Raw genomic sequence first — 13,107 nt, forward strand, 5'->3', positions numbered from 1 at the left:
AGCACAAATCTGTGAGTTCTCAACATCATGGTAATAACAGAGAGCCAGTTCTGTGTCCTTCACCCAGTCTTTCTCTGTGGCTCCCAGCACTTCCTGACAGCCATAGGAGGTCTTGTAGCCGTCCCGCTGATGCTCTCCAAAGGCCTTTGCCTGCAGCATGACCTACTGACCCAGAGCCACCTGATCAGCACCATCATCTTTGTCTCAGGAATTTGCACCCTGCTGCAAGTCGTCTTTGGAGTGAGGTAGGCCAAATGCAAGAACTGAGAACATGAGCAATTACTGTGTGCTAAGCCACCACCCTGTTGGAGAGTTTATCAGTGAGTCATTTGTTACCCTTGGGCAATCCCAAAGTTGGCAGGGTCCATGCCAAAGCACCCTGAAACTGCTGAGAGCTTTGCAGGGTTACCTTGCTTTTCCAAATTTTTCTATCTTCTGATACTTCATATACCTTTTGTTTGGTTTATAAGGAATCTGTCCTCAAAATAATAGAGCATTGTGACATGCAGTAAAAAGAACCTGCTTTTTCCTTACTCCAGGGATCTTCCAGCTGAGGCAGGAGCCTTCTGATTTGGGCCTGGGGTCAAGAGAACACAAATTCAAAGGAAAACTCTAGGGGTGAAGTCCATCTGCCACCACTTAGGGACTCAGGGCACATGTGGTGCCATTTCCCATGGTCAGGGATTTGTGGCATAAAACATCCTTTGCTGATGAGCAGCTAGCAGTGAGATGAGCATGGAGTTGCTATTCAGTACCCAGAAAAAGAAGTATTTAATGACAGAGATGACTGCAAGTACTCCCCTTTTCCAGAAAGACCCTGTATCTTTGCTGACTTTGAAAAACTTCTTCTATTCCCCTTGTCATAACTCTGGGCTGTCTCTCTCTTTCCACAGGCTGTTTTTTCCTCTAGTATGCTGGGAACCTGTGTTTTTTGCTTCAAAGACAAAAGCTATACATTCTTTGGCTTCTGAATCTGAGGGACTCTGCTTAATCACTGGTCAACTGCCAGCACCACAAAATGTTTTTCCTCCTCCTGCTTCATTCACTACTGAATTTTTTCTGTCTCTCTGTCTTAAGTGTCTGTAGGCAAATTTCCTGAGGCATGCTCTCCTTCTCCTACATTGTTACAAGATTAGTGGAGGAAGGAGGAGCACCTTGACCACAAAAAACAGAGAAACTGGGTTTTCAGCTAAATTCAGGCTGGAGTCTGTGACCACCACTGCTGGTGAAATTCAGGCATTCTGAGTTCTCCCAGGCACCCTCCAAATGCCTCGGTGCTGTAATGTCCCCTGCTCTCTGTTAAATGGGGATTAAAGAGTAGCAGAGAGCCTCTCTCTCCCATGGATGAATAGCTAATTGAGGTAAAACAGATCAAATTAATTGGTAAGGAGCTGTTCCCATGGGATAAACTTGAATGGCTTTTGCCATGCTGAGGGTGCAGTTGCCTTGTTGCTGACCCCAACTATAAGGCATGAGGACATTCATGAAGCAATAACCAAGGGAAAAGCTGACCCACTGCAACCTGCAGCTCAGTCATGTTACACAGCATGAAAAAGCAGCAGTGGGTCCCAGGCAGTCGCTGGAGACACTGTCAGAGGGTCCTGAGGGGAGACACAGGTCATTTGCTGTTGTGGTGAGTCCTGCTTAGTAAATGCTTGGACATCATATACTGATTATCAAAACATAGTATTGCCTTCCCTATTTCTGCAGCTTTCTCTCTTGCAAACCCCACAGGAAAGAGTTCAGGGTACCCCATAAGCATCACCTTGGCACTCCATTTTCCTCTGAGCCTACCCATGCCAACACTGGCTGTAAAATATCTTAAGAACCAACACTACAGGAACTGTAAATCTATTGTTAGATTCTAAGTCATGGCCCTGGGCCTGCTCTGTTTCTTTTTGTTTGTTTCTTGTGTCTTGCCCAACAAAATTGTTTCAAAGCTTTGACAGTGCTTCAGTTAGGCATGACTAGTATAAATATTTGGTTTAGGTGACAGAGACATGGTCTGTTACAGCTACGCCATCTCTTATTTCAAGAATGTTAGAAATTCCTCTGTTTCGGGGAAAGCTGTGCCTTGCAAAAGCAGTCACCTGAATTGCTGTCCCATGGCTTTTCTGAACAGGTGCCATGAGAGCTCCTGGCACAAGGAGAGGTTGCTTTGGGGGTTCCTCCTAGGGGTGCTCCCTAGAGGAAGGAAAACAGAGGCACCTTGGAGATTTCCCTTGGCTGTTTCAGGGATGTTGTGCTACCCTCAGGCAGCTAGGATTTTTCAAGCACACTAGAGGAATGGTTAAAAAAACTTGCACTGCAATGGGGGCTTATGTGGGGCTTTGAGGAGTCAGGCCTTTTAGGTCTCTATCTCCATTTCTTCATGCATGGAAAAAGAGGCTGGTGCAGCTCAAAAGAGCATTGCTCTGCTGTATAAATCTCTGCATGAAGCCAGTGCTGAACTCCTCTGGAGATGCAAGCCCCTTGCTACTCTGAGGGATTCCCAGAGGGAGAGATACTCTAAGCCAGGAGACATGGGGTACGGGGGGAGAGCCAAGGTCTCCCCAGACACCCAGGCAGTGCCCACAGACCCCTCCATGCAGGTTTCCTTTCTAGTTTCAGTGGAAAAAAATGCAGAAAAGGAATTGGCATTAAAACCCGGTGTACTAAAAGCCAAGTCACATTTTCTGTCACCCTCAGACTGAGGATTGTTGTGACATGGAGAGTAGTTAGTGCATGCCCTTGTGTGCATGAGCACATTGTGAAGAAAACCAAAGCAGCCAAAGGGGAGAGAGGAAGCAACTGGATATTGGCAAAATTGACTGAACTTTCCTTCCGCATCTCAGCATCCTTCCTCGGTCTTCTTCCTTCCACCAGATTTTTCCTACTCTGTGCAGGTCTGTGGTCTCATCAGCCATCAGAAGCAGTACTTTTTCCTTAACACGGGGTAGCAGGGCTGGACTGTAGCACCGATGTGCCCCTCTATTGCTGGTATTTGAACCTCAGCTCTTACCCCATGTCAGTGCTCTTGAATGCAATGGGCAGCAATTCCTCCCCATGGTCAGTGACAGTGACCTGCCACGACAATTCAAAAGATACTGTCCGAGGCCATGGGCAGACTGACTTTTAAATTTATTTTGCTTTCCTTTCTCTCACCCTTATAGAGCAGAGTTTCTAGCACTCTCACTTGTTATTTTTGTCATTTTTTTCCCTCTGCTTTCCTTCCAGGCTGCCTATTATTCAAGGAGGGACTTTAACATTCGTGACTCCCATCTTGGCAATGCTGTCTCTCCCCAACTGGAAGTGCCCTGCCTGGACAAACAATGCCACCCTGGTGAATGCCTCTTCACCAGAATTCATCCAAGTCTGGCAGACACGGATGCGAGAGGTATGTTACATTTTCAGTGGCACCTGCTCTGTATCAGGGCTGTTTGCTTTCAGTAAAGTGCCTGACCATATCACAGCCATCACAGCTGGAAAAACTTCTATTCCCAATGAACCTTGGCCCTCAAGCTGTTGCAGCTTTCTATGCATCTGTTCTCTATCAAAAAAGTAGGTGCTTCACTGCTGCTGAACAGAGGATGTGCAGACCTCCTCATGTGATTTATGGTCCCTGCAAAGTCTCCACTGGGCCAGTCAGATCCCTTCTCTATAAAGCATGGTTAGCCTAGAAGAAGAAAGGGAGGGAAAATATTGTCAAGGAAATCACCCTGTCTAAGCACAGGAAACCTAGTAAAAAATGCAAGGCAAAGCCTACTGTAAATATTAAGGAAAAGGACATTCTTAGGTAACCAGAAGGGTTAACCAGAAAAGTCAGTGGTTTCACTGCCTTATTCTACATCAATTGCCTTTATCAGAGCAAGTGACTAAGTTTGCCTCTGTGGATCCATTTGTTGGTGTGTTTTGCAAACCTCTTGGGAAGTGTTCAAAGCTCACCAGGGGTTTGCTGTGCAGCACAGGCTGCTCTCTGCTGATACACATAGATCTATCACAAGGGCACTGCTGACGTCTCATTTCAGCCTGGGTCATTTACCAGCCCCTGGAGCTGGGGGAAAGGAAGGTGCTCAGCACCACAGAGGTTGAAGCCTGGGTTTGTTATCAAATCTGAGAAGGCAGAGAGCAGCCTTGCCCCTGCCTGAAGCTGACACTGAGGTGAGCAGCATTTCAGAATGTAATTGCTGGCTCCTTGGCAGTGATTGTCAAACACTGGGAAGTTCAGGGTGATAAATGTGCTCCCAGAGTGAAACTGATACTCAGGAACAAAAAGAGGCTGCGATGAGTCACCTGCCTCAGCAGTGCGCTGAAGAGACCCAAGCCCTTCCCAAAAGGAAGATCAGTGGAGACCATGGCTCTGCTCCTGTTTTTGCAGCAACAGCTTTTCCCCTGTCCTGGGGGAGCAGGCAGGAGAGAGCAGGGCAGGTGATGCATGCTTGGGTGGCCCAAGAGGACAGGGAGGAGGTGATCTCTGGAACAAAATTAGCCCTGGTGAGGACTAAATCCATCAGCCAAGGGGGAAGTTGCTGTGCTGCTGCTTTGGTGGTCCTTCCCGCATGTAATTGTCAGCCAGGTTTTACTGTTGTCAGCAGAGGCCTCTATGCCAGTCTGTCCCTAGAGACTGAGCCTGGCTCTCATGCTGGATTTGCACTGACGTGAAGAAAAGGCTCAACAGCTGGAGTTCCTTCCAACTTCTGTTTTTATCCTCAATTTTTCCAGGTGCAAGGAACTATCATTGTAACTTCGTGCTTTCAAATCTTCGTTGGATTTTCTGGCCTGATTGGGTTTCTGATGAGGTTCATCGGCCCCCTGACAATTGCCCCCACCATCACCTTGGTTGTACTACCTCTGTTTGAGTCAGCTGGAGACATGGCTGGGCAGCACTGGGGCATAGCATTCCTGTAAGTCTCACATCTCTGGGAAAGATGAGAGTACACAAATCACTTGCCTCTAATATGAAACCAAGTGTCACAGTCCATAGCAGAGTTCCTCTGGGTTCATGGTTTATTTGTTGAGCACCAACATACGACAGGCTTGTGCAAGGCAGCCATGTGACATAGTCATTCTTCTCCAGTCCCCAGGAGGTTAAGCTCTCAGCAACAAAGCAAAACCCAAAAATGAGTTAAAAAACCACAGACTTTTGTAAAAATATAAAATCCATAGGTCAGCAGAGATACAAGCCTTCCCCATGTGTGTGCAGTCTCCATCACAGTTGTCTACACACACTTACACACATGTTAGTTAAGTTTAATAGACATTCCTAAAATGACCAAGTTGAGCATTCAGATATTCTGTGTTGAAATAGCTGGTGCTTTATGTGTTGTCTTCACATGAGTAGGAGGAATTGTTCTCTCCAGAGTTGTAAGGCTGCTGAGCACCTTTGTTTATGCAAATGGACGAAGTGTGCACTCACACAGTCTGTCTGGACACTGTAGCATTAGAAACCACAAATGGAAACCAGTCATCCAGAGCTTTGAATTGTGTATGTCACAGAGTGTCTTTGCAGAGAAATGAAGACAGAGTTTTCTTTTCACTGTTGGAATTCTGCCTGTCCCTGACTACTGCACCTACAGTTTGTCACTTTTTCACATGGGGAAAACTACCAGTTTTCCAGTAAAGTCAGTGCACTTCAGCTGGTGCAATTGATTTCTCAACAAATCCTATCCAGATGAATTCACTCCATGTATAAAATTTAGATTTGTTGTAAAATACTGAGGAGAACTTCAGAGGCCTGGCTAACCCAGGAAAAGTTCCGTGGTCTTCTACCAGCTCAGCAGTCAAAGTGGGATGCCCAGTCCCTGCCCTCTCTCCACATATGGCAGCCTCCAGCTTCATCTGGTTGGCCTCTCTGGGCAAAAGGCACAGGGGGGGCAGGCTGTGAGTGCACCCAGATGTGCTGCTGTTCCCAGATGTGTCCTACACAAGGGATGGGAGAGGAGCTGCAGCTGCAGTTACTTCCATCAGCATGAGCCCTGGGTGCTGCCAGGGAACACCCCAGCCATGGAGGGCCCCTCCATAGCTCAGCCCTCACTGACAGAGAGCCATGCTCTCCCCTTCTTGGCTGGCTGGGAGGGCTCTGAGGGCATCATGTGCAGCCCCACCATGTTTTTTTCTTTCAGAACAGGGATTTGCACAGCCAAACCAAACTCTCTTCTTTCACTCTGTGTTACAGGAGCTTTTTGCCCCTGAAGAGCAGCATAGATAAACCCGAAATCAGGAAACAATAAATCCTGTATTTCTAGTGTATCTGAATTACACAGGCAGAACCTGAACCTTGCATGTCTGTCAGGTCTTTCTTTTACTTATGAGGCATTTTAAACCTTTCTGCAACTGTGTCATACTCACAGATGCACTGCCTGGGGTGTCAGTCTTGAAACAATAAGGGTAAAAGAGTTATTTGCAAATATGCAGAGCTATCAGTAGATTATGATGGAAAGCTTGTTCCACATCTGGCTTGGTGGAGTGGGGTGCCACCCTCTGGTGCTGAGAGCCTGTTTTTATGGGTCTTCTGGAGTCCTGGGTTCTTGGGTAGCAGGTCAGTGTGGGGACAGGTGGGCAGCTGGGCATGCCCTTCATGGTCTCATTTCCCCTCCTTCTAGGACTATTTTTTTCATAGTTCTGTTCTCTCAGTACTTGAAACACATTGCTGTGCCGCTTCCATCTTACCAGAGAGGCAAGAAGTCCCACTTCTCTTCAATCTACCTCTTCCAGATCTTCCCGGTACGTTGGGGTTCCTGGATACCAGGGAATTGTGACAGGGACTGGCCTCACCCCCACCCCGGGCTGCCTGGGCTTTTTCCACTCGTGTCCCGATGAGCGAGTGCTTCCCAGCTGAGCCTGTGTGGTAAGGGGCAGAGAGGAAAAAGCCCCCCATGGCCCTGATTATTGGGAGGAAGGGAGGGAGGGCCACCAGGAGCTCCTGCTGCCTCTTTGCCTCCCTTCCGTGTGCAGGGAAAAGGGTCGGGCGGGGACACATTGTCCACCCCAGCCGTGCTGAAGACGCAGCCATACCCTAACCAGACCCCACTGCTGCTTGTGATGGGCAGGTGCTGCTGGGGCTCTCCCTGAGCTGGCTGCTCTGCTACGTGCTGACAGTGACCAGCGTCCTCCCTGCGGCCCCCACTGCCTACGGCCACCTGGCCCGGACAGACAGTCGTGGGGACGTTCTGTCACGGGCTCCCTGGTTTCGGCTGCCTTACCCAGGTACCACTGCCTCCCTTTCCCCATCCTGCCTACTCCGGCTTGCTTACGACTACCAGGAGGAGAGGAAATGTCAAAAATCAGGCGAAGGCCCACAGGCATTCCTGCTGTTCTTCCTCCCCCGGAGCAGGGGGAAATGAAACCCTGAAATTTCACCTGAACCGAGGTCTTTACTTGCAGGCCAGTGGGGAACGCCAACGGTGAGCCTGGCCGGGATCTTTGGCATCCTGGCCGGGGTGATCTCCTCCATGCTGGAGTCCGTGGGGGATTACTACGCCTGTGCCCGCCTGTGCGGGGCCCCGTCGCCGCCGAAGCACGCCATCAGCCGCGGCATCGGCATGGAGGGCATCGGCTGCCTCCTGGCCGGGGCCTGGGGCACGGGCACCGGCACCACGTCCTACAGCGAGAATGTGGGCGTCCTGGGCATCACCAAGGTGAGCCTGGCCGCCGCTGCGGTGCCGCCCGCAGGGCTCCCCCGCGGGGGTGTGTGCAGGAGAGCGGTGCGCACGGCTGAGTGCTGGACCTGGGGAGTGAGCTCGGGCCGCCTCCCCAAAGTTTTATTACTCACATACAACTTAGAACACGGGAAATTGTGCCTTGGCACATTGGTGACCAGCTCAGCAGCACTACAAATGACTTAACAGGTGGGCAGTGCTTCTCTGCCTCTGGCCTGCGTAGGGAATTAGTGCACTGACTCAGACACCTGGCCTAGGTAAGGCTGGAGAGACAATGCTACATCTGACGGGCATGGAGAGCGAGAGGAGAGAAAGGGAAAGGGTGCATGTGTAATAGGGCTTCAAATTCCACAACGTCTGTAATCCAAGGATGGCAATCATGTGAAAGGCAGAGTATTTCTTCAGGATTACAAAATGTGATTGCAAAGGTCTGTGTGTGAGTCCCTTAAGTATATTAATTGCACTTATCAGGGAAAGAAATTTCCAGAGATAAGCTTGACAACCAGATCAAAGATTTTGACTAAGCTTTGCAGCCATACATCCAGCTGCTAACTGGACAACATTTTCAAGTCATTGCCAAATAAGCAATGATAAGCCAGAAGAGTTGTGAGTCAGTAAATAAATGCAGCTTCCTTACAGCTTCCACTCTATAATATTGCTTATTTCACTGGATTTTATAAACCTCATTCACAATAACCATTTTTCACACATGGCAGTGTTAGTGTTTGACTGAGGTGGCTGCCTCAAGCACCAAGGGCTGTCTGGATGTCTGCATTGAGTCCAGTTTAGCCTATCACCACGTGTGCTTTGTCACTAGGAAGTCTGTGCATACTAACCATCCACCTGAGCCAGCTCTTTCCTGATGTGCAGTTTGCTGCATGCATTGTATGTGTGGGATGCTGCCCAAATTGATAATTACCAGGTTATAGGACAAGTATTCTCACAATGTATGCTAAGTCCTCCAGGAGGACATGCCATCCTTGCTGATTCAGGAGAGATATTTCCCTTGGATCCCACCTCCGCTCACTCTGTCCACACTTAAAAGAGCTGAAAATAGAGTGTCATCTCAGTCAATTTAAATCAGTGTAAGCATCTCAGTCAATTTAAATCAGTGTAAGCACTCTGGCTGGGACAGATGGGGGTGCTGAGAGCACAAGGCAGATTTCATTTCCTTTTTATGTGGGAAACATGTTTTTCCATAACAAATGGAAACACAAGGGACTTGTTTCCTCTCTTAAGCACAGATGTCCAGCACCACTGGAGAAGTCTTTGGAGATCTCAGATACATACAGGGCTGACAGATAAGGCAAGGAGAAGCTGCTAGATGCTGCCAAAATGCAACATTTTACATGGTATCAGACACCAATATTTAAACTGCTTGATCAGGCCTGGTATGCCAGTACTGAGAACTCCTTTCCAAGAAAAGAGGATTTTAAAGAGAAGTAAAGGCCTCAGAGTCACCACATATTGTGGGGAGCCCTGCAGTTTCTTCAGCCTTAAGAAAGAGAACTGATTTTATCGTTTTCCTGATATAACTGAAGCAAACTCCAAACTAGTGGCTTTAGCAGAATATGGTCACAGTGCTATCACTGGAATTAGGTGTTTTGTCTTTAAGTTCAACTCCATACACATGGTAATTCAACATTTTAGCAAATTGAGACTTTGAATCTTTGTTCTAATCCTGGAACAAATAGATCTGTTGACTTTTATAAATTGTCATTTAGATGGTAATAGTGTCCCAAGGTTTTAAGCCAGAGTATAAAAAGCAATGAATCACCTGAAGGCAACTCATGATTTTATTTTGAAACTCCACACCAAATCTTTTTTATTTTTCTTTCACAATCAAGAAAGACTTAAAATATTTTAAATGGACATGTTTAAGAAATACTTAAAAAAGAGACACTATTAGTTACTGAGAATGTTTTTGTTGAAAGCATTCACAAAAAGCCTGTCCTGTAATTAGACATTCTTCAGATATTTGAAGGGAGGGATTAAAATATTTAATTTAATTATAAAACGTTTGCAGAGCATTACAGAACTGCCCTGACACAAATATTGTACGTTTAGAATGATTCTTTGTCAGTCCAAGTTTTGGTGTGGGCAAAGCTTATCTTGACTTGGAAGTTTAACAAATATTGCTGCTTTCCTTTTCAGTTTCCATGTAAATGTCTCTTTCAAGCCTTTATTTGGCAGATACTCTTTTTCTTTCCTATTCATGTGCTCTAACAGATCTGAAAATAGGGCATGGCTTGGTCCTTCATCCCATCTTTTTTGTAGTGCTTAACCAAGAAAAGGCCTAGGGGAAAAAATGAGAAAAAAATGGTTTTACTGAAGATAGATGGGTGATGAGAGAGAGGGACAGAGCAAAAGACTTCCTCACTTCTTATTTCTTGACCATAGAAAGGACATATCAGATCCCAGAGCTTAGGATGGAGCAGCCAGCCAGCTCTGGTCTCTGAAATCTTGGTCTCCAGGGAATGGAGGGATCATTGTGGGATACCTCATTGAAAGCCACTTCTGGATGCCAATCCAAACCCTGGCGGAAGGATTGTCAAGTGAACTGGCTGGGGGGTTGCAGTGCCAGGCTTGTATGTATGCCAAGATATTTCTAGGCTAAAGCAAGAACAAGTGGGTATTACTGTGCTCTTAATTTTTTTTTTTAATTTCAGTTTAATAGCAAACTGTTGAAGTTCTGGCAATAGTAGGAGAGAGGATAACACTGAGTAAATAGGTGTGGTGCTTTCAGAGTCCTTTATGTGATAAATACCTATGGTGCACAAACACTGATGCTTCCCATTCAGTGTCAGCATCCCAGCTCACCAGCAGCTGTATCCAGACCTGTCCCTGAACGTGCCATGCAGTGCTAGGGCCAGAGCTGCAGCACCTACCTGACAGGCTGGCCCTGGGGCCTGCCCCCATGGCCCCTCTCTGCCGGTCAGTGCGTGACTGCCTCCTCTTCCTCTCGGTGCAGGTGGGGAGCCGAATGGTGATCATTGCTGCTGCCTGTGCCATGCTCCTGAGCGGCATCTTCGGGAAGGTTGGGGCCGTGCTGGCCAGCATTCCCATCCCTGTGATCGGAGGCATGTTCCTTGTGATGTTCGGAGTGATCGCGGCAGTGGGCGTTTCCAGTTTGCAGGTAACAGCTGTGGGAGCGCTGCTCATCCCTGGAGAAGGGGACTTAATGTCATTGAAACAGAGAGTCATAGAATGGGCTGAGTTGGAAGGGACCCATCAAGACCATTGAGTCCAACTGCTGGCCCTGAGCAGCACACACCATGTACCTGAGAACATTGTTCAAACACTTCTTGAGCTCTGGCAGGCTGGTGCTGTAGCCACTTCCTTGAGGAGCCTGTTCCAGAGCCCAGCCACCCTCTGGATGAAAAGCTTTTTGCTGATATCCATCCTAAACCTCCCCTGACTCAGCTTCATGCCATTTTCTGTCACAGGTCTTGAGATTTAAGAGATCAGTACCTGTCCCTCTGCTTCCCCTCATGTGGGAGTTGCAGTGAGGCCTCCCCTCAGTCTCCTCTTCTCCAGGCTGGACAGGCCAAGTGACCTCAGCTGCTCCTCGTACAGCTTCCCCTCCCTAGACCCTCACCACCCTCATGGTCCTCCTTTGGACACTCACTAATAGCTTTATATCTTATATTGTGGTCCCCAAAACTGCACGCAGCACCCTCAGTTTTAAGTCAGTTTCTTACAGACTCTGTCAGCTATAACCAGACTGCAGCAAATGCCAACATTTGTGTTGGCAATTCCTCAGGTAAAGATAAGGGGCTGCACCCAGAGGGGCTGAATCACAGAGGGCTCCCTGGTATGGGCAGGGCTGGCTGGCACTGGGGACTGCAGGATCACAAATGCCCCAGCAGCACCAGGGCTGGGTCCATTCCTGATTCCAGTGTTTGCAGCCCACCATGTCTCATGAACACAACAGTAATCCAGAGTTTTGTCCATGTAGTAATGTATGAAATTTCTCTGTGCAGTATACAGACATGAACTCCTCAAGAAACATCTTTATCTTTGGATTTTCTCTATTTGCTGGCCTCACAATTCCCAACTGGGCAAGCAAAAATAGTGCTCTGCTGGAAACAGGTAAGAAGTGACATCAGAAGCATTTTCTGTAGCATGAAATGGAAGGAAAGGCTGACCAGAGAAATCTTTTAAAATAGTTTTTCCTGATAAAATGGTGAAACCTGTGCTTTGACTGTTGCCTGTTTCTTTCTGTGTGGGCTATTTTTGCCTTTTGCCCTGAGGCATAGCTCTAGTGGAGAAATCTCTGCTTTTGGTCAGTGACTGAGTTCTCAATGAATGAGGCTTTCTTACGTGCTCATAAACAATAAATGCTGTGCTTTCAAAATGCAAGAGCATACTCCTCTACTAAATTCTGTCAAGTTCACTTTATTTTAATTTCAGTTCTCCAGCAGCTGGCCCTTCACTGTGTCTTGTGTGACTGATGTCTTCATCACAAATGCCAGTGTCCTCTCTTAGAGCATATGTGGTGTGCTGGGTGGGCTGATTAAAGAGCTGGGCCCACAAACCACATGCTCTATAGATGCCCTGTCAGATGCTCAGTGCCTCTGGGCTTTGCTCATGGCCATCAGCCCTCAAGGGGAAATATCACACCTGGTGGCCTTGTGGTGAAATCCCATAATTTCTAAATATACTCACATTTCTTTGGGAACTGAAGCTCGCGCTCTGTAGGGAGCTCTTAGGTGTTAAGTTGTGCACGTGCTGAATGTGTTTGGAGCAGAAGGTGGCTTTTTCTCAGACAGTGCTGGGGTCTGCACTGTTAATAAGCTCTTAAAATATTTATGAGCCATTTCCTGCCTACTGAGAGTCTGTGAATAATCACGTAAAATAAAACTGTAGGTCTGAAACTAGCTGTGAGATCATTCTCCCTTCCACTCCCAAATTGTACACTCTGCTTTGGATTTGCAAGTCTCATCCAAGCAAGCATGCAGCTTGCAGCCTCTTGGCACCAGAAATGTTGCTGGTAAAACAGGTAAAATGCTCTTCCTATACCATGATCCAAAGCTTTTTTTTTTCTTTTTTTTTTGCTAGGAATCATCCAGCTTGACCAAGTGATCCTGGTGCTTCTCACCACTGGCATGTTTGTGGGTGGACTTCTGGGATTTATTCTGGATAACACCATTCCAGGTAGGATTTGCTGAAAAGAGCTGCTAGTTTGTGCCTGTCCAAGGGTTTGTTCCCTGGTACTTTTTGTTTTGATGACTCCTGTTCTATGGATAGGAGTTGTGCTGGCAACCATGAAACACCGTGTGACTGCACTCCTCCCTGAGAGGGGTGAGGAACAGGAGACATCACTGAAATGTTCTCTGGCTGGAAAACAGCTTATTAAAAAAAAATAGTTTGTCAGGAACAACTCAGGCTGAGGAAAAGGTTTGTTTGGCAAATATGTTTTTCAGGGGAAATGCTAGCCTAAAACCATATTGCTAGTTAAAAGGAGAGA

The 13,107-nt window shown here is 47.3% G+C and overlaps 1 protein-coding gene across 3 annotated transcripts in view; it reads left to right on the forward strand.

Annotated features, from left to right (window-relative positions):
* The window catches only part of LOC103813632 (solute carrier family 23 member 1-like), a 32,623-nt gene that overhangs the window by 17,457 nt on the left and 2,059 nt on the right, over positions 1–13,107 (forward strand). For all 3 annotated transcript variants that reach the window (XM_018910056.3, XM_018910055.3, XM_009086963.4), the window contains 9 exons: positions 88–245; positions 3,217–3,376; positions 4,702–4,883; positions 6,582–6,702; positions 7,029–7,185; positions 7,363–7,616; positions 10,609–10,773; positions 11,621–11,729; positions 12,699–12,794. In XM_018910056.3, the coding sequence (XP_018765601.3) occupies positions 88–245; positions 3,217–3,376; positions 4,702–4,883; positions 6,582–6,702; positions 7,029–7,185; positions 7,363–7,616; positions 10,609–10,773; positions 11,621–11,729; positions 12,699–12,794 (1,402 nt within the window). The remainder of the gene's footprint in view (positions 1–87; positions 246–3,216; positions 3,377–4,701; positions 4,884–6,581; positions 6,703–7,028; positions 7,186–7,362; positions 7,617–10,608; positions 10,774–11,620; positions 11,730–12,698; positions 12,795–13,107) is intronic.

The sequence above is a fragment of the Serinus canaria genome, chromosome 1A (genome assembly GCF_022539315.1).
Source record: "Serinus canaria isolate serCan28SL12 chromosome 1A, serCan2020, whole genome shotgun sequence".
In the NCBI taxonomy this organism is placed as follows: domain Eukaryota; kingdom Metazoa; phylum Chordata; class Aves; order Passeriformes; family Fringillidae; genus Serinus; species Serinus canaria.